This window comes from Pongo pygmaeus, chromosome 5 (assembly GCF_028885625.2).
Source record: "Pongo pygmaeus isolate AG05252 chromosome 5, NHGRI_mPonPyg2-v2.0_pri, whole genome shotgun sequence".
Lineage (NCBI taxonomy): Eukaryota > Metazoa > Chordata > Mammalia > Primates > Hominidae > Pongo > Pongo pygmaeus.
The window spans coordinates 36,174,049-36,199,206 of NC_072378.2; the positions used below are offsets into that span (position 1 = coordinate 36,174,049).

Here is a 25,158-nt window from a genome sequence, read left to right on the forward strand (position 1 = left end):
CAAAGTCCATGTTTTTAAAATTGTCTTGTCTTTCCTTAGCTCCGGATGTTGGTGTTATGATTTTTTTTTTTTTTTTTTTGAGACGGAGTCTTGCTCTGTCACCCAGGCTGGAGTGCAGTGGCGCGATCTCGGCTCACTGCAAGCTCCGCCTCCCAAGTTCACACCATTCTCCTGCCTCAGCCTCCCCAGCAGCTGGGACAACAGGCGCATGCCGCCACGCACGGCTAATTTTTTTGTGTTTTTAATAGAGACGGGGTTTCACTGTGTTAGCCAGGATGGTCTGGATCTCTTGACCTCATGATCCGCCTGCCTTGGCCTTCCAAAGTGCTGGGATTACAGGCGTGAGCCACCGTGCCTGGTGGAATTTTCCTAGTTCTTTACACTAGCCATGTATTTACCTATAAAATCAGGAGAATATGTATACATATAATATATTAAAACATATATATATATTTAAAGGGGGAAATATGTAACAAACACATAGAAACAAGGGGAGAAAGGCATTGTATTTGACAAAACACATATGTTCAGGTCTGAGAAGGCTCATAAAGAATGTTGTCTGCTATACTTTGTAGTTGCTTCTGTTATCACACAATCAGTCTGCATATACAGGCGTTTTATATATATATTTATATAGACTACATATATACATATATTATATATGTAAATATTTCACTGTTTTTGAGGACAGGGGCCCTGTCTTTTTTATCTGTGGTTTTGCTTAGATGTCCTCCAACATAACCTTAACACATAGTATGCTTTTAGAAATCGTTGACTGAATGCTAAGGACGAAAAACCAGTGACCAGAAGGCAACCAGGAAAGGCTTTGCTGACCTCCGGAGTGGTGGAGTTGGAGCTTCTGGGAAGACGACTAGGGAGCCAGGCACGGGCGGGGTGGGATGGGATGTGGACAGCGCTTTTGCGGCAGGAAAGCGTTTTTGCGGCTGGAATTGAGCAGTAGGAACGTGTCAGTCACATCCCCACCTTCCCAATTCTTGTCATCTCGGTTCAGGAAGATGAACGGCGTTCCGATTCCCCGGGGCGGGGGCCTGTAGTGGGAGCTCGGCCCCTTCCCCGCCTCTGCTGCAGGCCCCGCCCCTCGCCCAGAACCCCGGGGCGCTGGCCGCGGTGCTGAAACGGCGCCCTCCGCGGACGGAGGAGGGGGGCGGGGCTCTCGGGAGCCGTGAGCCGGGAAGGGAGACTGGCAGGGCGGCGCCAGCAGGCCCGAGACCCTAGTGGGCTTGGGAGGAGGCAGGAGACTGGAGACAGCCTCGGCTAGAGCGGACACAGGCACCTGGCAAGCTTCCCTTGACCAAATCAAGGTTGTCCTTGTCCTATTAAGCCTCTTCCCCTTGCCTTGAAGGGACCTCACCTGGTGCCCTGACCTCAGCCTCCTCCCCAAACCCCGCTGGGGAGTGACCTGCTTCTAGGCCTCCATCCACAAAGCCACGGATTTGCAGCCCACGGGACTCCAGCCCAGGGCCTGCTGCCCTCACCATGGTGAAATTGCTGCCGGCCCAGGAGGCAGCCAAGATCTACCATACCAACTATGTGCGGAACTCGCGGGCCGTGGGCGTGATGTGGGGTACGCTCACCATCTGCTTCTCCGTGCTGGTCATGGCCCTCTTCATCCAGCCCTACTGGATCGGCGACAGCGTCAACACACCGCAGGCGGGCTACTTCGGCCTTTTCTCCTACTGCGTGGGTAACGTCCTGTCCTCCGAGCTCATCTGCAAGGGCGGTCCCCTAGACTTCTCCTCCATCCCCTCTAAAGCCTTCAAGACTGCCATGTTCTTTGTGGCCTTGGGCATGTTCCTCATCATTGGCTCTATCATCTGCTTCAGCCTGTTCTTCATCTGCAACACGGCCACAGTCTATAAGATCTGTGCATGGATGCAGCTGGCTGCGGGTAAGCAGGGATGGTGGGAGGGCAGGCAGGGGCCCATCCCGGGGCCACAGCTGCAGCTGCACCATCCCACCCTCTGCCGGGGCTCTGGGACTTAAATTTAGCTGTTCTCCTATAGCGCAGTCCTACTCAGTGCTCTGCAGAAGATTCTGAGGAGTTGAGAATCTTAGAATGCAGAGGCAGAAAAGACCTTAGAGATCAAGCTGTCCAACCCTCTCATCCTACAGATGAGATTCTGAGCCCAGAACCTCATCTGAGCCCAGAACCTCATCCGTAAGGGGAAGTGACTTGCCCAGGAGCACACAGTTGCCGGTCCTGACTCCCAGGCCATCACATCAGTTTTTGCAGCTGTGAGAGAGAGAAAGAAGGAAGCTTCCATTGTTGGCCATGTGGGAACAGGACTCAACCCTAGCACAAAGTAGTGACACCAGTCAAGCACATTCTAGATGCCTTCATCTCCCACCTCTGGGCTTTTGTTCTTTTTAAGAGTGCCCAGAACTCTGTCTCATTCTCTCTCTCCCACTCCAAACTGCTGTCAGATTCTAAGGTCTCTTGCTGATTTTCGAGTGTTACTATTATGCAGGGTATGACCTTGCCTATAGAAACTTTCATCTAAAGTCCCCTCTTTCATTGTGGAGTGAAAGTCTTTTTTCCTTGATTATGGGATTTTATACTTAAGGCAGCAAATGGAGTGATATTTTGTGAGGTAGAGGAAGCTATTTAGGGTCCTTTTGTTGTTGCTGTTGTTTGTTTGTTTGTTTTTTGAGACAGAGTCTCACTCTTTGGCCCAGGCTGGAGTGCAGTGGCATGATCTCAGCTGACTGCAGCCTCAGCCTCCTTGGACTTAGGTGATCCTCTCACATCAGCCTCCCAAGTAGCTGGGACTCCAGGTGTGCACCACCATGTCTAGCTAATTTTTTTGTATTTTTTGTAGAGATGGGGTTTTGTCATGTTGCCCAGGCAGGTCTCGAACTGCTGGGCTCAAGCGATTTGCCCGCCTCAGTCTCCCAAAGTGTTGGGATTTCAGGTGTGATCCACAGCACCTGGCCTAGGGTCCTTTAAAACAATGTGGGGGCTGGGCACAGCGGCTCACACCTGTAATCCCAACACTTTGGGAGAGAGCATCACTTGAGCTCAGGAGTTTGAGACTAGACTGGGCAAAATGGCAAGACCTTGTCTCTAAAAATAATAATAATAATAAATAAAATAAAACAAATAAAACTGTGGGGTAGGCAGCTACTTGTGCCCTGAGGCAAAACCTCCCTGTTCCTTTTTCCTGCTCCTAGCTCAGGAAGGCTTCTTGGTCCTTGTGCCAAGTGGTCTTGCTCTTCTCTGTAGCCCAGGAAGAGGGTTAAGACCTTATGCTGCAGCCTCTGGTACCTTGGTCCCTGCGCACCTCAGGGGCCACGCACAAACTGTCCATGTCAGTGAGATGTCCAGGAGTAGTGCTGGGGGCTGGAAACTAGAGTGAAACCATCTCATTGGTCAGAATGAGAAGTGCTGTCATCTTTAAGAGGGAGACTGAAACAGGTATCTGAGTCCCAGACCACCAAACACGCAGATTCAAGACTGCAGAGTTGGAGGGGACCCCAGAGAGCTATATCCAACCCCCAACTATAGATGAGGAATCTGCTGCTGAGAGAGAAGACCAGACTTGGCCAAGGCTATAGCAAATCAGCAGGCAACTGAGGACCTGGAAGAATTAAGGCAGCAGTTCCTAAGAAACTAGATCTATTCCTAAGATGTTTTTACTGAGCCACATATTTACATAAGTATAATGATTTATGAAATATCTTTACATATATTATCTGGAGGAGCCCCAGCACAACCCATTGAGGTGGGTATTTCTCTATTTTACAAAGAAGGCCCCTAGTGGGTAACTTGTCTTTGAGCATACAAGTAGGAAGGGTTACACCTTTGATTCCAAATCTTGCACCCAGGCTACTCTACTCACATGGCTTCAGAGTTCCCAGCAAATCCCCTCGCCACCTCCCTGTTCTCTGTATGATAAGAGAGAGGCCGGGGCAGGGGTGGGCAGTGGGGAGCAAGGTAGGTGGTGGCCATGTCAAGAATGATGGTGGGGGCAGGCGCAGTGGCTCATTCCTGTAGTCCTAGCACTTTGGGAGGCCAAGGAGACGGGATTGCTTGAGGCCAGAAGTTCAAGACTTCAAGACCAGCCTGGACAACATAGTGAGACCCTATCTCATATATATATATATATATATATATATATATATATATAAATTAAAAATAATAATAAATAATAATATATATATCAATAAAAAATAATAATAAGGCCAGCTGCAGTGGCTCAGGCCTGTAATCCCAGCACATTGGGAGGGCGAGGTGGGCAGATTGCTTGAGCTTAGGAGTTTGAGACCAGCCTGAGCAACATGGCGAAACCGTGTCTCTACAAAAAACACAAAAATTAGCTGGGTTAATAAAAATGTTGAATATATATATATTATTTAATATATATTCATTTTATGTATATATATATATATATATATATATATATATATATGAACAAAGGGAAAATGAAGATTTAGCAGTTTTATGCCAAAGAGGAGTGAAATAGACCCTAATATGCTTGCCAGCTCTTCTTCCCTATCAGGGTTATGGGATGCTGGAGACACAACCATCTCTCTCATTCTCAGGGCTATCTGCAAACCCCCCTTCCCTGAAACATCCCCCAACAGGTGCCATGTGTGAGCAGGCAGTGCCAGGAGGGGGAGGGGTTGCCAGGCCATCTGAGTCAGACACTATCTGGGTCGAAAAGCTGGAGACACTGATAGCAGAGGTGGCCAGGTGCCATCTCATGCAACATTTATGTTAGGGAAGGCAAGACTGGTGTCATGTTCCATTCTGCTGTGCTGTGGAAGGGGAAATGAGCCAAAGGGAGAGATGCAGAGTGGGCGGGTCCCATATCCAGCAGCTGGAGATATATCCATTCATTAGTACCCTTGCCAAGAAGCCTGGGAGCAGGGAGGGGGCAGGGGCAGGGAGGACTGATGCTTGGGCAATGTGGGGCTGCAGCTTAACAAGATTAACTGGGCTTCTGGGTGCCAGGTATAGGCTGAGAATTGTCCCAGCTCCTAGAAACACAGGTAGACCAAACTGCTTGTCTTCTCTGAGTCTTGGTAACCTCTTGTCTTAGTCAGTTTTACTTAGTTCTATTTAGTCAGGGCTGCCATAACAAATTACCATAGACTAGGAGGCTTAAAACAACAGAAATTCATTTCTCACAGTTCTGGAGGCTGGAGGTCTGAGATCTGGGTGCCAGCATGGCATTAGCACGAGATCTCTGGTGAAGGCCTCTTCTAGGCTGTAGACTGCTGACTTCTTGATGTCCTCACGTGGTGAAAAGAGGATGACAGGGCTCTCTGAGGTCCCTTTTATTTATTTATTTGCATTGATGATTATTATTATTGAGTCAAGGTCTCAAAAATGATTATTTTTACCCAGGCTGGAGTGCAATGGCATGAACATGGCTCATTGCAGCCTTGACCTCCCAGGCTCAAGTGGTCCTCCCTCCTCAGCCTCCCGAGTAGCTGGGACTACAGGTGCATGCCACCACGCCCAGCCAATTTTGGTATTTTTTGTAGAGATGCGGTTTCACCATGTTGCTCAGGCTGGTCTGGAACTCCTGAGCTCAGGCGATCCGCCTACCTCAGCCTCCCAAAGTGCTGGGATTACAGGCGTGAGCCACCGCGCCCGGCCTTATTATTGTTTTTAATTGACATAATAATTGTACATATTAATGGGCTACAGTGTGATATTGTGATACATGTATACAAGCTGGGCTTGAAATCCAGGCAGCCTGGTCTAATGTTTCCTAGCTTTTCCCACTGAGAAAATGAAGGTAATTAGCATATCCATCACCTCAAACATTTAAAACATTTCGTTGAGTTGGGACGATTTCAAATTTGCTGTTCCAGCTATTTGAAAATATACAACAGATTGTTGTTGGTTATACTCACTCTACAGTGCTAGAGAACACTAGAGCTTATTCCTCCTATCTAGCTATACTTTTGTATCCATTAACCAACCTTTAGCTGCCCCCCATCCCCTCTGGGGTCTGTTTTATAAGGGTTCCAATCCCATTCATGAGGGCCCTACCCTCATGACCTAATCACCTCCCAAAGGCCCCACCTCCTAACACCACCATACTGGAGGTTAGGATTTCAACACAGGAATTCTGGGGGGAACAAACATTCCACTGTACCCCATCTGTAGAACATAGCAGCAGTACCTGCTTCAGGGGGGTTCTGTGAAGATGGGATAATAGAATGCATGTAAAACACCTTGCACATGGTAGGTGCTCAGTACCTGTGAAAAACACAAAAAACAGGCTGGGCATGGTGGCTCATGCCTGTAATCCCAGCACTTTGGGAGGCTGAGGCGGGCGGATCACGATGTCAGGAGATTGAGACCATCCTGGCTAACACGGTGACACCCTGTGTTACAAAAAAATACAAAAAAATTAGACAGGTGACATAATCCAGGATGCAACTGGGGAAGCCCCAGGCACAGCTGCCCTGTGGACAGGGGGTAATCCCTGCCCACATTTTTGTAAATACAAAAATGTGTAAATACAAAAATACATTTTTGTAAATACAAAAAAAAATCCACATTTTTGTAAATACAAAAAAATACAAAAATAAAAAATTAGCTGGGCTTGGTGGTGGGCGACTGTAGCCCCAGCTACTCGGGAGGCTGAGGCAGGAGAATGGCGAGAACCCAGGAGGCGGAGCTTGCAGTGAGCCAAGATCACGCCACTGCACTCCAGCCTGGGCGACAGAGTGAGACTCCGTCTCAAAAAAAAAAAAGAAAAGAAAAACACCAAAAACAACTTTATCAGTGAGCATGAGAAGTGATGCCATAGTAACAAACCACTCCCAAATCTTGGTAGCTTAGAACAAAGGTTTATGTATTTCTTGCTTATGGTCCGTGTCAACTGGGGATCGGTGAGGGCTCGGCTCTCACTGCTGTCTCCTGGGACCCTCACTAGGGGCATCAGTCACCATCAGCTGTCCTCGCATCAGAGGGAAGGGAACTCTGGGAGGTCTCCCACTGCAGCTAAGTGCTGTGGCCCGGAAATACATACATCTCTGCTCACATGTCATTGGCCAGAGGAAGGCAGATGGCCTCACTTAACCTCAAGAGAGCGGAGCAAGGAAGTACAACCTTGCCTTGCACCTGGAATATTCGTGAGCAGCTCTAATGGCATCCATGTCACTGAAGTGGCTTCTGTCTGACTCCAATGTCAATAATAATAGCAGTGACTAACATTAATTGGCCACTTACCATGTACAAGACATCTTAGTAAGCGTTTTCTGTAAATGATCACACTTAATCCTCACAGTGCGGCTATGAGTCAGATACTTTACAGACGACAGGACGGAAGTCAGAGAGGGTAAATAACCCGGCCTGAGAACACTGTGCTGGCTGCTACTTAGAGCCTTGAGATGCCACAACTGGGGCTGACATCCACTGTCCCCAGAACCGTGGGTGGACAGGTGGAGTGCTCGCAGGGGACTGTGGCACCAGCACCCTGTTTCCAGGTCAGAGGCCCTGGGCTTTTTTCCGGAGCCCCCACAGGAAGATGGTGCAGGAGGGGAGGGGCCACAGGAGGAAGTAATGGAGAGAATGCAAAGCCTGGAAGGGCAGCTCCTTCCCACCTTCACCTCTGCCCTTGAAGCCAGGGGCCCTGCCAGGCACTGGAGGGCTGGACTCACATCAAGTCGGGGAAGGGCTGGCTACATAGGTTTCACCACGGAGCTGTGGATGGCTCCCTCTCCTCCACGGTGGGTATCTTCCTGAACACTTAGTTTATCAGTGAACACGTAGGAAGTCTGAAATGTCATCACTAATTACATTCAGCCCCTGGGAGAGATGTCATGTTCTGGGGGTGGAGGGAATAAACTTTGAAGTCAGGAAAGTCAGGAATGGAGAATTCAGGCCTTGGCCCTGTCATAGCTGGATGACTGGATGGCTGGTAAGTCACTTGGTTTCTTTGAGCCCTCGGTTTTCTAATGTGTAAAATGGGGATATTAACAGCCAGCCCACTCCACAGAAAGGTGGCCACAGTCAAGATGGTACATGAAGTATTTTGTGATCTATAAAGAACTATCTAAATAAGCTTCTCCTAAAAAAATCGAAGGAAGCATGATACATTTAGGTGGGGAGGTGGGACCCTGAAATTTCCATTTACTGTGCATTTGTTTGACCTCCTGACCTTCTTTGTAGAACAAGCTGGGAGCAGGGAAAGTAACTTTAGGCCCGAAGAGGTGCTTCTCTGAGGGGCTCCTGAGTAGGGTACAACCTTGGGACTAGAGAGCCTCCAGACCTGTGGGAAAGCAGCACAGATAAGGGGAGCACCCCCTGCCCTCGGGGCAGCTGTGCCTGGGGCTGGCTGCCCCAGTTGCATCCTGGATTATGTCACCTGTCTGTGCTTCACCCCAGCAAAGCTAAGGTGAGGGGGTGGTTTGATGGAAAGGGATGGAAGAAGTGAGGGGAAAGTGGGGGCAACAGAAATTTTAGCTGTAAATAATAAGTCAAGTAAGGCACACGGTGGGATAATAACTCTCACAGTCAACTCTTATGGAGTGCCAAGTCTGTGCCCGGCACTGTTCTACACTCTTTTCCAGTATTAACTCATTTGAACCTCGCTGTAACCACAACAGGAAGGTTGGGGTTATTATCTCCATTTTATAGATGAGGAAACTGAGGCAAACAAAGCTTAAGTATGGCTGGGCACGGTGGCTCACGCCTGTAATCCCAGCACTTTGGGAGGCCAAGGCGGGCGGATCACTTGAACCCAGGAGTTCGAGACCAGCCTGGCCAACGTGGCGAAACCCCGTCTCTACTAAAAATACAAAAATTAGCTGGGCGTGATGGTACATGCCTGTAATCCCAGCTACTCGTGAGGGTGAGGCAGGAGAATCATTTGAATCCGGGAGGCGGGTGTTGCAGTGAGCCGAGATTGTGCCACTGCACTCCAGCCTGGGCGACAGAGCGAAACTCTGTCTCAAAAAAAAAAAAAAAAAAAAAAAAAAGAAAGAAAGGAAAAAGAAAGCTTAAGTCGCTTGCTCTGAGTCACATAGCTAGGTAGCAGAAAGCTGGGTTTGAAATCCAGGCAGCCCAGTCTAGTGTTTCCCAGCTTTTCCTACTGAGAAAATCACCTGGAAGAGTGATTTTGAAAACAGGGAATATTGAACCCAACCATGACCTAGGAACTAGTATTTTTTTTTTTTTTTTTTAGATGGAGTCTTGGTCTGTCGCCCAGGCTGGAGTGCAGGGGTGCCATCTCGGCTGACTGCAAGCTCCGCCTCCCGGGTTCACACCATTCTCCTGCCTCAGCCTCCCGAGTAGCTGGGACTACAGGCGCCCACCACTATGCCCGGCTAATTTTTGTATTTTTAGTACAGACGGGGTTTCACCGTGTTAGCCAGGATGGTCTCGATCTCCTGACTTTGTAATCCGTCTGCCTCGGCCTCCCAAAGTGCTGGGATTACAGGCGTGAGCCACTGGGCCTGGCCAGAACTAGCATTTTACCTTATTTTTTTGTGCATAGGTTATATGCAAAGGAATCAGCATTAAAGATTCCAGGGGCTTCTTTTTTGTTGTTGTTTGTTTGAGATGGAGTTTCGCTCTTGTTGCCCAGGCTGGAGTGCAATGGCGCAATCTCGGCTCACCGCAACCTCCGCCTCCCGGCTTCAAGCAATTCTGCTTCAGCCTCCCGAGTAGCTAGGATTACAGGCATGCGCCACCACGCCCAGCTAATTTTGTATTTTTAGTAGAGATGGGGTTTCTCCATGTTGGTCAGGCTGGTCTCAAGTTCCCTACCTCAGATGATCCGTCCGCCTCGGCCTCCCAAAGTGCTGGGATTACAGGCATGAGCCACCGCACCTAGCCTCCAGGGGATTCTTAAATTTAGGGACGTGTAGCAACTGGACTATGCTGTACTGGGTAAGAGTGAGGAGGAAACCTGTTTGCTTGAATGGAAGGCTTTTGAAGGAAGCAGCCAGGGACAGTCCGGAAAGCCTTCCTATATTCATTAAATCTAAGATACCTGAGTTGTAGGACACACTGTTACTCTATGCACTATAAAAACAAAATATACTGATAATCCGGCCATGGCCTGACACTTTCTTTTTCTTTTTCCTTTTTTTTTTTTTTTGTTTGAGACGGAGTTTCGCTCTTGTTGCCCAGGCTGGAGTGCAATGGTGTGATCTTGGCTCACCGCAACCTCTGCCTGCAGGGTTCAAGCCACTCTCCTGCCCAAGCTGTGACCCCAGTAGCTGGGATCACAGGCATGAGCCACCACTCCCTGCTAATTTTGTATTTTTAGTAGAGACGGGGTTTCTCCATGTTGGTCAGGCTGGTCTCAAACTCCCGACCTCAGGTGATCTGCCCGCCTCGACCTCCCAAAGTGCTGGGATTACAGGTGTGAGCCACAGCCCCCAGGCTAGATGTTTTCTTATTGAGCTTATTTCACAGATGTTGTAAGTACAAAGAAATGTACATCTCAGCAGTGATGAGTTCTTTGGGCTGGGACCAGATCCTGGAGGGCTTTGAAGCCAGGGTAGGTGGTGCCTGGTTGTGTCCAAGGTGAGAATGGCTGAGGGCCTGGGAGGACCACCTGGTGTGGTGGCAGAGCCTGCCTGGGCTGAGGAGCTCAGCTCTGCCTCCGCCCCAATTACTGGGTCTCAGGGGCCAGTTGCTTTAACTCTCAGAGCCTCAGTTTTCTCACCTGTGTTCTGCAAGAAGGATGGTAGAGGCTGCCTCTCGTGCCTCCTGAGGCTGTTAACAGAAGGAGAAGGGAGGTGACAACATAACAGCAGTGCAAGGTGGGGGAGGTAGCAGGCTGGGCACACTCTGCCTGATGCCATCTGCACCCCTCCTTCCCCCTCAGCCACAGGCCTAATGATTGGCTGCCTGGTCTACCCTGACGGTTGGGACTCAAGTGAGGTGCGGCGCATGTGTGGGGAGCAGACGGGCAAGTACACGCTGGGCCACTGCACCATCCGCTGGGCCTTCATGCTGGCCATCCTCAGCATTGGCGACGCCCTCATCCTCTCCTTTCTGGCCTTCGTGTTGGGCTACCGGCAGGACAAGCTCCTCCCTGACGACTACAAGGCAGATGGAACTGGTAATCATCCAACTCCACAATGGTGTCCCCTGCCTGGAGACCCTGGGATGTGGGTGGGGGTTCATCTTAGCCAGTCCTCTAAGGCTTGGCCCCTGGCCAAGGGATGGGGACACCAAGACTAATCAGACACACCCCTTGTCCTCCCTGAAATCAAAGGCCAGTGGAGGGTTGCAAGCTAGCAGGTGATAAGGCGATCTGTGATAAAGGAATATCCCCCTCATCCCTCTACACTCTCAGAGGCTATAGGGGAGAGAGCTGCAATCCAGCCTTGGGGGCTAAGTGTGGTCTCCCCTAGAAGGAGGCACTGAGGCTGGGTCTCGAAGTAATATTCCTGGGAGTTTGTTGGTGGAGATGGGGAACAACAGGAGATGAGTTGCTGGAGAGGGAGTACGACCTTGAGAACAGGCCAATGAGGGTGCAGAAGTGACAGCTCCTGCAGTGCAGCTGGTGGGAGCCTGAGATCCCTGGAGGAACAGCAGCCTTGGGATTCTCGTAATGTTCGTCCTGTTTCAATTCCCTCCCATCAAAATCCTACCTGTCAGTCATAAAAGTCAGCTGTAGCTGATCCTTGGGGCCCAAGCACACCCTCCAGGAAGCCCTCCCTGATTGCTTCCCATTACTCCCTTCTTCCTAGGGTGCCTTTCGCTTCTGTTTCTCATCGGGCTCTTCCCCTGCCTGTCTTGGGCTAACTTTTTCAAAGCAAGAATTTCTTCCCCGAGTCAAGGGCAAGGCTTGTCTTGCACCCCTGTGAATCCCCAAATGCCTGATCTCAGCAGGTGGCCATCACTGTGGACCTGTTACACCTCAGGGACCTCTCCAGTCTCTTTTCCCCATAGCTGTCTTCACATTAGCCCTCGGATTAGAAGGAGCAGCCAAACTCCTCTGTCCACTATAACCAAGGACTCTTCCCACATGAGGAACTTGAAGCCCAAAAGGGAGAGTCACTCAGAAGTTCCCAGAAAGGCAGTGGCAAAGAAGAGTCCAGAAGTCAGGTCCTCTTGCCAAGGCCGGGGCCCACTGCTCCATAAGGAAGTGATAGGAAACATTTCATCCTTCTTTGGGGGTGAGAGAAGGATAACCATCTGTTATGTGGTTAAAGATGAAAACAGGCCAGGCACGGTGGCTCATGCCTATAATCCCAGCACGTTGGGAGGCCAAGATGGGTGGATTACAAGGTCAAGAGATCAAGACCATCCTGGCCAACATGGTGAAACCCCATCTTTACTAAAAATACAAAAAATAGCTGGGTGTGGTGGCTCGCAGCTGTAGTCCCAGCTACTCGGGAGGCTGAGACAGGAGAATCTCTTGAACCCAGGAGGCAGAGCTTCAAGTGAGCTGAGATCGCGCCACTGCACTCCAGCCTGGACGACAGAGCGACACTCTGTCTCAAAAAAAAGAAAAAAAAGAAAAAGAAAACAAATTACTAGAAAGAGCTGGGCCAAGGAGGAGAGAAGGAGATTTCTTCCCATCACAGTAGGGTAGATTCCTATAGTTCCTGGGTCAGGGAAAGGCCTAGGTTCCAGATCCGTTGAGGATTCTATAAAGGGAAGAAAAAATGAACTAGTAGGGCTGGGTGCAGAGGCTTATGCCTGTAACCCCAGCACTCTGGGAGGCCAAGGCAGGCAGATAACTTGAGGTCAGGAGTTTGAGACCAGCCTGGCCAACATGACGCAACCCCATCTCTACTAAAAATACAAAAATTAGCTAGGCTTGGTGGTTTGTGCCTGTAATCCCAGCTACTTGGGAGGCTGAGGCAGGAGAATGGCATGAACCCAGGAGGCGGAGCTTGCAGTGAGCCGAGATTGCACCACTGTGCTCCAGCCTGGGCAACAGAGCAAGACTCCATCTAAAAAAAAAAAAAGGAAATAAACCCAAACATTTATGGCCGATTGATTTTCAACAAGGATGCCAAGACTATTTAATAGGGGAAAGAATAGTCTTTCCAACAAATGGTGCTAGAACAATCAGATCTCTATATGTGAAAGAATGAAATTGAACCCCTACCTCACACCATATACAAAAATTAACTCAAAGACCTAAATGCAAATATAAAACTATAAAAATCTTGAAAGAGGCCAGATGCGGTGGCTCATGCCTGTAATCCCAGCACTTTGGGAGGCCGAGGTGGGTGAATCACGAGGTCAGATCGAGACCATCCTGGCTAACACGGTGAAACCCTGTCTCTACTAAAAACACAAAAAATTAGCCAGGCATGGTGGTGGGAACCTGTAGTCCCAGCTACTCAGGAGGCTGAGGCATGAGAATGGTGTGAACCCGGGAGGCAGAGCTTGAAGTGAGCCGAGAATGTGCCACTGCACTCTAGCCTGGGCAGTAGAGTGAGACTCCATCTAAAAAAAAAAAAAGTCTTAAAAGAAAAAAATAGATAAAGCAGCTTTCATTAAAATTTAATTTTTTTTTGTTTCAAAAGACACCATCAAGAAAGTGTCAAAGACAGCCCACAGAATGGAAGAAAATATTTGCAAATTATAATTGGATAAGACCTAGAATCCAGAATATATTAAGAACTCCTACAACTCAACAATAAAAAGACAGATTACCCAAGGCTTAAAATGGGCAAGGGATTTGAATAGACATTTCTCCAAAGAAGATATACAAATGGCCAATTAGCACACCAAAAGATGCTTAACATCATTAGTCATTATAAAAATGCCAATCAAATCCACATTGAGATACAATTTCACACCCACTAAGATGATTATAATAAAAAAGGTGAATAATAATAAGTGTTGGTGAGCAACTGGAGAAATTGGAACCCTCATTTACTGCTAATGCAAATCTTTTGCAACTGCTGCAGAAAGCAGCCTGGCAGTTCCTCAAATGGTTAATCAGAGAGTTACCATATGACCCAGTAATTCCACTATTGGGTATACACACCAGAAAATTAAAAACAAATGTTCACACAAAAACTTATACACAAATGTTCATAGCAGCATAGTAGCCAAAAAATGGAATACAATTCAGTGGTTTTTAGTATATTCCATCTCCTGATGAACAGATAAACAAAATGTGTATATCCATGCAATGAAATATTATCCAGCCATAAAAAGGAATGAAGTAGTAAGAATTGCTACCATGTGGATGAACCTTGAAAACATGTTAAATGAAAGGAACCAGACACAAAAGACTGGTTTCCATTTGTATATATGTGATTCAATTTCTATAAAATATTCAAAATAGACAAATCCATAGAGACAGAAAGCAGATTAGGAGGTGGCTAGGAAGGAGGGGAAACAAGAGTGACTGCTAATGGGCACAGGGTTTCTTTCTGGGGTGATGAAAATGTTTTAGAATTAGTGATGATAGTTGCACAATCTAGTGAATATACTAAAAGCCATATATATATATATACATATATATATATATTTTTTTTTTGAGACAGATTCTGGCTCTGTCACCCAGGCTGGGGTGCAGTGGCACGATCTCAGCTCACTGCAACCTTCACCTCCTGGGCTCAAGTGATCCTCCCATATTAGCCTCTCAAATAGCTAGGCCCATACCACCACACTTGGCTTTTTAAAAAAAATTTTTTTGTAGAGATGGGGTTCCACCATGTTGCCCAGGCTGGTCTCAGAATCCTAGTGCCCACCTCGGCCTCCCAAAGTGTTGGGATTATAGGCATGAGCCACTGCACCCAGCTTGTTAGTGAATTATATTAAAAAAAAAAAGGATTGTGCTGAGGATCTCGTAGTATATATAAAGCACTAACAATGCCTGCACATTGCAGGTGATTAATAAATTAGTTCTCCCTTTTTTTTTTTTTTTGATGCCACAGTAGCAGATCTGATAGTTCTGTCTCCTTTCTGTCTTTCCAGCATATTCACTTTTTTTTTCTTTGAGATAAAGTCTTGCCCCATCATCACCCGGGCTGGAGTGCAGTGGCGCGATCTGGGGTCACTGTAACCTCCGCCTCTCGGTTTCAAGCGATTCTCCTGCCTCAGCCTCCCAAACAGCTGGGATTACAGGCACGTACCACCACGCCTGGCTAATTTTTTGTATTTTAGTAGAGACGGGGTTTCACCTTGTTGGCCAGACTGGTCTCAAACTCCTGGCCTCAAGTGATCCACCTTCCTCAGCCTCCCAAAGTGCTGGGATTGTGGGTGTGAGCCACTGCATCGGGCCATATTCATTTTTTATATCACCCATCTGCCCAACCAATAACAGCTAATGTGCTTCAGCTGCCGAACAATGCCTTCAGGCACTGGAAGTACAGTGGTTGAGGGAAATCTAAGTTGGAGCTTATGATCTGGTAAGGAAGACAATCATGCGATACAGTTACAAGCTGATAAATGATATGAACAAAAAAGTGCAAGCTTTCTTGAGAGTAAGAGGAATCTGATGTAGTTTGGAGATGGAGTAGTGTGCAGGAAATTATCCTGAAAACGAGACTTGGTAGTAACGTATACTATTCTCTCCTTCATTACAGAGGAGGTGTGAAGCAGCTGAAGGGTCGGTGAGTAATTCTATGGGAGGGTGGTCTGCGTGCCCTTAGAAGGGCTGGGGCTCGGTGAGTAATTCTATGGGAGGGTGGTCTCCGTGCCCTTAGAAGGGCTGGGGCTCTCTGCTTCCTTACCGAATCCTCAGGCAGCAGGACACCAGGGGCTGGGCTGTAAGGCTGTAACGCTGCTCGGGGAGAGAAGAACAACACCCCACTGGGGCAGGAGCTATTTGGCCTCTGAGACCTTCACTGGGGAGCAAACAGGAAGTCTTTAGTTTTACCTGTCTTTTTTTTTGAGACGGAGTTTTGCTCTTGTTGCCCAAGCTGGAGTGCAATGGTGTGATCTTGGCTCACTGCAACCTCCGCCTCCTGGGTTCAAGCCATTCTCCTGCCTCAGCCTCCAGAGTTGCTGGGATTACAGGTGCGTGCCACCATGCCTGGCTAATTTTTTGTATTTTTAGTAGAAGTGGGGTTTCACCATGTTAGCCAGGATGGTCTCCATCTCCTGACCTCAGGTGATCTGCCTGCCTCCGCCTCCCAAAGTGCTGGGATTACAGGTGTGAGCCACCGCACCTGGCCTTACTTGTGTCTTGAAAGGCAGAAAAAGATCAGGGAAAGAAGAAATAATTTCAAACAGGCAGGTGGTTACTTTTACAAATTCATGTTTTATGGAGCCTGGCACACAAGAACAGACTGTTTTTAGAAGTCATTATTGTAATTTGGACCCTTATTTTCAGAAATAATTTTTAAGTGATTTGTAAGAAACATACTAGAAAACCTAATAAAATAGAAAATAAAAGTCATAGAGAGAAATACAAACATTCAAAAAAACTAGGCTAATAGTATTACTGTCTTGAGTATTAAATTTAGCTCTGATTCTTGATAGCCGAGACAAAAAGAAAAACAGTAAGTTAACCAGTTTTAATGTCTGGTTTAAAAAGAAGCGCAACATATGCATTTATCTTTTAAGTTTTCAAACATTTGTTAAATGTGATTTAACAAGAACATTCAGGAATGCATTTAAAAAAGAAAAAGAGGACTGGGCGTGGTGGCTCACACCTGTAATCCCAGCACTTTGGGAGGCTGAAGTGGGCGGATCATGAGGTCAGGAGATCGAGACCATCTTGGCTAACACGGTGAAACCCTGTCTCTACTAAAAATACAAAAAATTAGCTGGGTGTGCTGGTGGGCACCTGTAGTCGCAGCTACTTGGGAGGCTGAGGCAGGAGAATGGCGTGAACCCGGGAGGCGGAGCTTGCAGTGAGCCGAGATCGTGCCACTGCACTCCAGCCTGGGCGACAAAGCGAGACTCCATCTCAAAAAAATAATAATAATAATAATAATATAATAAAATAAAATTTAAAAAAGAAAAAAGAAAAAGAAACCCTCACAACAGTGTTACCTCCCTAACAGCTGTCTTGAGGACCTACAGCCGACCAGGCACTTTGTGTGGGAAGAAGGGTTTAGATCCATTTAAGGTGTTTTTATTTTTGCAAAGTACCTTCCAATCCTTGACCACATATACTTTAAAAATAATCACACATAAAATTGTCACCTCCACCTCCCGCACTTATTAGAGCATGATTCTCAAACTTCATTGTGCATACAGTCATCTGGGAATCTTGTTAAAATGCAGATTCTGCTGGGTGCAGTGGCTTATGCCTGTAATCCCAGCACTTTGGGAGACTGAGGCAGGCAGATCACCTGAGGTCAGGAGTTGGAGACCAGCCTGGCCAACATCGGGAAACCCCATCTCTACCAAAAATACAAAAATTAGCTGGGTATGGTGGCATGCACCTGTAATCCCAGCTACTCAGGAGGCTGAGGCAGGAGAATCGCTTGAACCCGGAAGGCAGCAGTTGCCATGAGCTGAGATCCCATCACTGGACTCCAGCCTGGGTGACAGAGCGAGACTCAGTCTCAAAAAAAAAAAAAAAAAAAAAAATGCAGATTCTGATTCAGTAGAAAACTGCATTTCTAACCAGTTTTTGGGTGACAGGCTGCTCAAACAGGAATCACGCTTTGCATAAAAAAGCATTAGAGCATAACCTTTGTGTGTGTGTGTGTGTGTGTGTTTGTTTTTGACATGGAGTTTCACTCTCGTTGCCCAGGCTGGAGTGCAATGAAGTTGGCTCATGGCAACTTCCGCCTCCCGGGTTCAAGCCATTCTCCTGCCTCAGCCTCCCAAGTAGCTGGGATTACAGGCATTTGCCACCACACCCGGCTAATTTTGTATTTTTAGTAGAGATGGGGTTTCTCCATGTTGGTCATGCTGGTCTCGAACTCCCGACCTCAGGTGATCTGCCCACCTCAGCCTCCAAAAGTACTGGGATTACAGGCGTGAGCCACCGTGCTCAGCTCTCTTTTTTATGTTTTTGCAATATTTTTAATTTAGGTTTTTCAAAGCCAGAAACTCCACAGCACTGGTGTACCACAATTTTTTTTTTTTTTTTTTTTTTTGAGACAGGGTCCTGCTCTGTTACCCAGCCTGGAGTGCAGTGGCACAATCACAGCTCATTGAAGCCTCAACTTACTGGCGCTCAAGTCATCCTTCCACCTTAGCTTCCTGAATAGCTGGGACTACAGGCACATACCTCCTGCCCAGCTATAATAATTTTGTTTTTTTTTTTGTTTGTTGTAGAAACGATGTTTTGTCATGTTGTCCAGGATGTTCTCGAACTCCTGGGTTCAAGTCATCCTCCTGCCTTAGCCTCCCAAAGTGTTGAGATTACAGGCATGAGCCACTGCGCCTGCCTGGTGTACCATTTTTTAAACCAGACCTTGTTTATTAGACATTTAGGGTTGCTATCATAGATAATAAAACTTTTTGCTTCTGTTGATAATTTCCCAAGTGACATTACTGAATCAAAGGGCAACCACACCTCTATGTTTGCCTTTTTTTCTCACACTACATTTTAAAAGACCTAAGTTTTTACTTGAATGACAGTCAGTACTATCTTACACACGAATGAGGAAATTTGCATGTCTAGGTAGAACTGAAGTCAAAATTTGAGCATACATAGGGAAGTGTTTATTTATTTATTTTTGATACATAGTTTTTTTGTTTTGTTTGTTTTTTGTGATATTTTTTGAGATAGCATCTCGCTCTGTCATCCAGGCTGGAGTGCAATGGTCTGATCTCGGCTCACTGCAACCTCTGCCTCCTGGGTTCAAGTGAACCTCCTGCCTCAGCCTCCCAAGTAGCTAGGATTACAGGCACGTGCCACCACGCCTGGCTAATTTTTTGTATTTTTAGGAGAGACAGGATGGTGTTGATCTCCTGACCTCGTGATCCGCCCACCTTGGCCTCCCAAAGTATTGGGATTACAGGCATGAGCCTAATTTTGGTATTTTTAGTAGAGACAGGGTTTCACCATGTTGGCCAGGCTGGCCTCGAACTCCTGACCTCAAGTGATCCACCCGGCTTGGCCTCCCAAAGTGCTGGGATTACAGGTGTGAACCACCACACCCAGCCTATATTGGTTTTTAAAATGTCAGATTTTAAACTCTTGCAATCTTTTGTTCTTTTGTTTTTCTTATACCACAGGTCATCTATTTCCCAGACAGTGGAAAACTAGGGAATCAAATTCTTCAGAGATAAGAACTTGTTCTTCCAAGTTTCCTTGTTCCTGGCTGCTATAGGCCTGAAGTCTGAAGCCTTTTATTATAACACTAAAACTGGACAGTCTCCTGAGACAAGACCTCCTACTGTACTCTTTCTGGGGAAGCAGAACTGCAGTGACCCACTTCAGAGATATTCAGAGGCTGAGCAGTGCAGGGAGTGCTCACTTGCTGGGGATGGGATCCAAGTCCTCTTCTTAGTTCCGCACAGCAGCAAATCGCTTCACTTTCTTGAGGCCTCTCCTCTGTAAGGCAAGAGGGCTAAATGGGTCCATCTCTAGGGGCCTCCCCTCCCAGGTCTGTGTCTGATAGCATACACACACACACACACAAATGCCCAACCAGCTCTAAGAGGGCTACTGAAGAGGTGGCTGGATGTGTGCTGGCTCATTTTTAGGGTGAGGTGTAGGAGGTCTTTTGCTTCTCCCTTCTCATATTTTGTTTTGCTTCTCCCTTCTCATATTTTGTTTTCTTATTGCTGCTCAGAGGTGGGTAAGGAATGGAGGGGCCATCAGAATCTGAATCCTTTAACATCCACCGGGAAGTTTTATGAAGAGTGGGTGATAGGATCTAAAATCTCTGGAGACTTTTTTCCTCCCGGGAACCAAATATCACATTTCCTTATGGTACCCACACTGACTCAACCGGAACTGGCCACCAGCTTCAGAAATGTGTTACTTATGTTCAAGTAGTTTGTTATAGGAATAGATGACTTTTTTTTTTCAAAAACTTTGGATTTGGCATATAGTCATCTATAGGGGGATTGGTTCCAGGATCCCCTGCGGATGCGAAAATACATGGATGCCCAAGTCCTCAGCTAAAAATAGCGTAGTATTTGCATATAACCTATGCACATCCTCCTGTATACTTTAAATCATCTCTAGATTACTTGTAATACCTAATACAATGTAAATGCTATGTAAATACTTGTACTGTGTGGCTTTTAATTTGTATTTGTTGTTGTATTGTTATTTATTTTTGAGACAGAGTCTCGCTCTCTTGCTGAGGCTGGAGTGCAAAGGCGCCATCTCAGCTCACTGCAAACTCTGCCTCCCGAGTTCAAGCAATTCTCCTGTCTCAGTCTCCTGAATAACTAGGATTACAGGCATGTGCCACCATGCCTGGCTTATTTATTTATTTATTTATTTATTTATTTATTTATTTTTGAGATGGAGTCTCGTCCTGTTGCCCAGGCTGGAGTGCAGTGGCATGATCTCAGCTCACTGCAACCTCCGCCTCCCGGGTTCAAGCAATTCTCCTGCCTCAGCCTCCCGAGTAGCTGGGATTACAGGTGGCTGCCACCACGCCTGGCTAATTTTTGTATTTTTAGTAGAGATGGGGTTTCACCATGTTGGCCAGGCTGGTCTGCAACTGATCTGCTTGCGTCGGCCTCCCAAAGTGCTGGGATTACAGGTGTGAGCCACCGTGCCCGGCCTGTATTGTTATTCTTTACTGGCTTTTCTTCCTGAATATTTTACATCTGTGGTTGATTGAATCTGCTTAGTGGAACCCACAGATACGGAGGACCAGCTACTAAATGGTTAATCTTCAGTTGGCCTCCAAAGGGGAATTCAATTTAGGTAATAGTTCATTGTAGCAAAAGCCAAGACCAAAATCTATTCTTTAGGCTGTCTCTTCCCTGGGGGGTGGTGCATAAAAACAGGATTTTGTTGATTGTCTGCAGTGAACAATTCTGAGGAAAAGGTGTTTTTTCTGGTCCTTGTCTATTTAGTTAGTAAAGAAACTACCTGGGTGTGCTGTTCTCTCATAGGTGAAGTGTGGGTAAAGAGCTGAACAGATGAATCTTGTTGCTTGATCAACCGATCAGTGATACGGGAACAGTTTTCCTATCTTTGGCTGTCAGCTGTGTGTTTGGCCAATGCACTGTGACAACTTGCTCAGTCACTAGGAATGAGTATCCCTGTGTTGTCACAGTTAAATTGGTGGTGGGAACTTCCATAATGGGATTTGATCTTGTCACTCGGTCCACGGCAGCTAGTTTATGAGAATGATCACATTTGTGTGTATATATATATATATATTTTTTTTTTTTTTGAGACGCTCGCTCTTGTTGCCCAGGCTGGAGTGCAATGGCGCGATCTTGGCTCACTGCAACCTCTGCCTCCCAGGTTTAAGCGATTCTCTGTCTCAGCCTCCCGAGTAGCTGGGATTACAGGCATGTGCCACCACGTCTGGCTAATTTTGTATTTTTTTTTTTTTTGAGACAGAGTGTCGCTCTGTCACCTAGGCTGGAGTGCAGTGGTGCGATCTTGGCTCTCTGCAAGCTCCGCCTCCCGGGTTCATGCCATTCTCCTGCCTCAGCCTCCCAAGTAGCTGGGACTACAGGCGCCCACCACCACATCCGGCTAATTTTTTGTATTTTTAGTAGAAATGGGGTTTCACCATGTTAGCCAGGATGGTCTCGATCTCCTGACCTCGTGATCCGCCCACCTCGGCCTCCCAAAGTGCTGGGATTACAGGCGTGAGCCAACACGCCCAGCCTGTATATATGTTTTGAGTGCAGTGGCGTGAAAACAGCTCACTGAAGCCTCGGCCTCCTCAGCTCAAGCAATCCTCCTGCCTTAGCTTCCCAAGTAGCCAGGACCACAGGTGTGTACCACCACATCGGCCTAATCTTTAATTTTTGTAGACACAGGTTATCACCATGTTGCCCAGCCTGGACATTCATATTTTCTTTTGTTGATAAAATTAATTCACAGTCGGCCAGGCACGGTGGCTCACGCCTGTAATCCCAGCACTTTGGGAAGCCAAGGTGGGCAGATCACCTGAGGTTGGGAGTTTGTGACCAGCCTGACCAACATGGTGAAACCCCGTCTCTACTAAAAATAAAAAATTAGCCGGGTGTGGTGGCACATGCCTGTAATCCCAGCTACTCGGGAGGCTGAGGCAGGAGAATGGCTTGAACCTGGAAGGCGGAAGTTGCAGTTAGCCGAGATTGTGCCATTGCACTCCAGCCTGGGCAGCAAGAGTGAAACTCCGTGTCAAAAAAAAAAAAAAAAAATTAATTCACAGTCAGGTATCTACTTTACGCAAGCCTGATGAATGACAAAATTTGACAAATTCTGTAGCTTAGTGACTTTTCTATCGTTTATCTCATAATTTGCTTTTTGAAGAGGTACAAAAAAAATTTCCAGAAGTCTATCCTTGGCCAGGCATAGTGGCTCACGCCTGTAATCCCAGCACTTTGGGAGGCTGAGGTGGGAGGATCACTTGAGGCCAGGAGTTCAAGACTAGCATGGGCAACATGGCAAAAACTCATCTCTACAAAAATTGCAAAAAATTAGCTGGGTATGGTGGCGCACACCTGTAATCCTGGCTACTTGGGAGGCTGAGGTGGGAGGATCACTTGAGCCTGGGAGGTTGAAGCTGCAGTGAGCCATGATTACGCCGCTGCACTCCAGCCTGGGCAAGAGAGCAAGGCCCTGTCTCAAAAAAAAAAGTCTATTCTCAAAATATTTCACTGAAATGGCAACTTTAGTGGTCTGCAGAATCTGCTAGGGGGCTTAAGGTGCATCTGCCTATAACCCACACCTTGTTCCTGCCAGGAACAGTGAGTTTCACAAAAGTAGGAGTTGATGTTTACTAATGACCAGTGCTGGGGAGGGATCTGCAAATCTTTTTATGAGTCAAATGACTCAGTATTTCATCTTGTGCTTTATCGTCATTGAAAGTCAGAATTCAATCTAATAACCGGAATGATTTTGGTTCAGATACATAGTTAACGTTTTATCAGCTCTTTTCAAGGGATTTATCTTTAAATTCTTTTTTTTTCTTTTTATTATTATTATTATTATTATACTTTAGGTTTTATGGTACATGTGCGCAATGTGCAGGTAAGTTACATATGTATACATGTGCCATGCTGGTGCGCTGCACCCACTATCTCGTCATCTAGCATTAGGTATATCTCCCAATGCTATCCCTCCCCACTCCTCCCCCCACCCCACAACAGTCCCCGAAGTGTGATGTTCCCCTTCCTGTGTCCATGTGTTCTCATTGTTCAATTCCCACCTATGAGTGAGAATATGCAGTGTTTGGTTTTTTGTTCTTGCGATAGTTTACTGAGAATGATGATTTCCAATTTCATCCATGTCCCTACAAAGGACATGAACTCATCCTTTTTTATGGCTGAATAGTATTCCATGGTGTATATGTGCCACATTTTCTTAATCCAGTCTATCATTGTTGGACATTTGGGTTGGTTCCAAGTCTTTGCTATTGTGAATAATGCCACAATAAACATACGTGTGCATGTGTCTTTATAGCAGCATTATTTATAGTCCTTTGGGTATATACCCAGTAATGGGATGGCTGGGTCGAATGGAATTTCTAGTTCTAGATCCCTGAGGAATCACCACACTGACTTCCACAAGGATTGAACTAGTTTACAGTCCCACCAACGGTGTAAAAGTGTTCCTATTTCTCCACATCCTCTCCAGCACCTGTTGTTTCCTGACTTTTTAATGATTGCCATTCTAACTGGTGTGAGATGGTATCTCATTGTGGTTTTGATTTGCATTTCTCTGATGGCCAGTGATGGTGAGCATTTTTTCATGTGTTTTTTGGCTGCATAAATGTCTTCTTTTGAGAAGTGTCTGTTCATGTCCTTCGCCCACTTTTTGATGGGGTTGTTTGTTTTTTTCTTGTAAATTTGTTGGAGTTCATTGTAGATTCTGGATATTAGCCCTTTGTCAGATGAGTAGGTTGCGAAAATTTTCTCCCATTTTGTAGGTTGCCTGTTCACTCTGATGGTAGTTTCCTTTGCTGTGCAGAAGCTCTTTAGTTTAATTAGATCCCATTTGTCAGTTTTGGCTTTTGTTGCCATTGCTTATCTTTAAATTCTTAAAGGCATCTCAAATCTCATTAATCTTTGAAAGCATATAAAATAAAAGTTACTTTGGGAGGCCAGGGCAGGTGGATCACCTGAGATCAGGAGTTCGAGACCAGCCGGGCCAACATGGTAAGACTCTGTCTCTACTAAATATACAAAAATTAGCTGGGCATGGTGGCGGGTGCCTGTAATCTCAGCTACTTGGGAGGCTGAGGCAGGACAATTGCTTGAATCCGGGAGGCAGAGGTTGCAGTGAGCCGAGATTGTGCCACTGCACTCCAGCCTGGGTGACAGAGCGAGACTCTGTCTCAAAAAATAAAACAGAAAAACAAAAATCAGTAATGTCAGCACTCCTCTTATGAAGTCAACCTTATTCTTTTCTTACTCTGGCTTGCCTCTCTCTGCTTCGGGCTGTTCTGTAGAGTCAGTTATGGTGCTCAAGCTTCACTGACAGCCCTGAGTAGATATGGTCAAAATAGGAAGGGCCAGTCATTTATAGGTGAAATGTGAACCTGAAGAATATCCTCAGTGCTCGTGACAATCCTGTTACCTACTGCTGCTTAACAAATTACTCCAGAATGCAGTGGCTTAAAACAACATACATATCTCAGTTTCTGTGGATTAGGAATCCTGACAAGGTTTAGCTAAGTGTTTTTGACTCAAGGTTTCTCACAAGCTGCAATTGTGTTGGATCCACTTCCAAGCTCAGTGGTGGTTTGCAGGATTGTTTTTCACAGTTTGTTGGGCTGGAGGGTCTCAGTTCTTTGCTGGCTGTTAGCCTCTCCTTAGGGTTACTCATATGGCAGCTTGTTTCCCAGAATAAGGGTTTGAAAGGAGAGCAAGGCAGTGTTCATGGGCAGAAGCCAGACCATTTGTAACTGTCTCAGAAGTGATATCCCATTGCTTCTGCCCTATTCTAACAGAAGAAAGTTCAGCCCACACTGAAGGCAAATGGATTATATGAATACCAACAGGTGGGAATCACAGGGGCCTTTTTAAAGGTTTTCACAATTACTTAAATTTTCTGTGGAAATGGGCATTTATCAGATTTTTTTTTTTTTGACAGGGTTTTGCTTGCTCTGTTGCCCAGGCTGGAGTACAGTGGTGTGATTACAGCTCACTGTAGCCTCGACTTCCCAGGCTCAGGCAATCCTCCTGCCGCAGCCTCC

General features: G+C 46.6%; 1 protein-coding gene across 1 annotated transcript; it reads left to right on the forward strand.

Moving 5' to 3' along the window:
- Positions 1–1,139: 1,139 nt before the first annotated feature.
- Positions 1,140–20,061, forward strand: LHFPL5 (LHFPL tetraspan subfamily member 5). The gene is made up of 4 exons (XM_054491853.1): positions 1,140–1,909; positions 10,824–11,060; positions 15,505–15,531; positions 19,064–20,061. Exons 1-3 carry the CDS (start codon positions 1,498–1,500, stop codon positions 15,513–15,515), a joined length of 660 nt encoding a protein of 219 aa, XP_054347828.1. The 5' UTR covers positions 1,140–1,497; the 3' UTR covers positions 15,516–15,531; positions 19,064–20,061.
- The last annotated feature ends 5,097 nt before the right edge of the window (positions 20,062–25,158 follow it).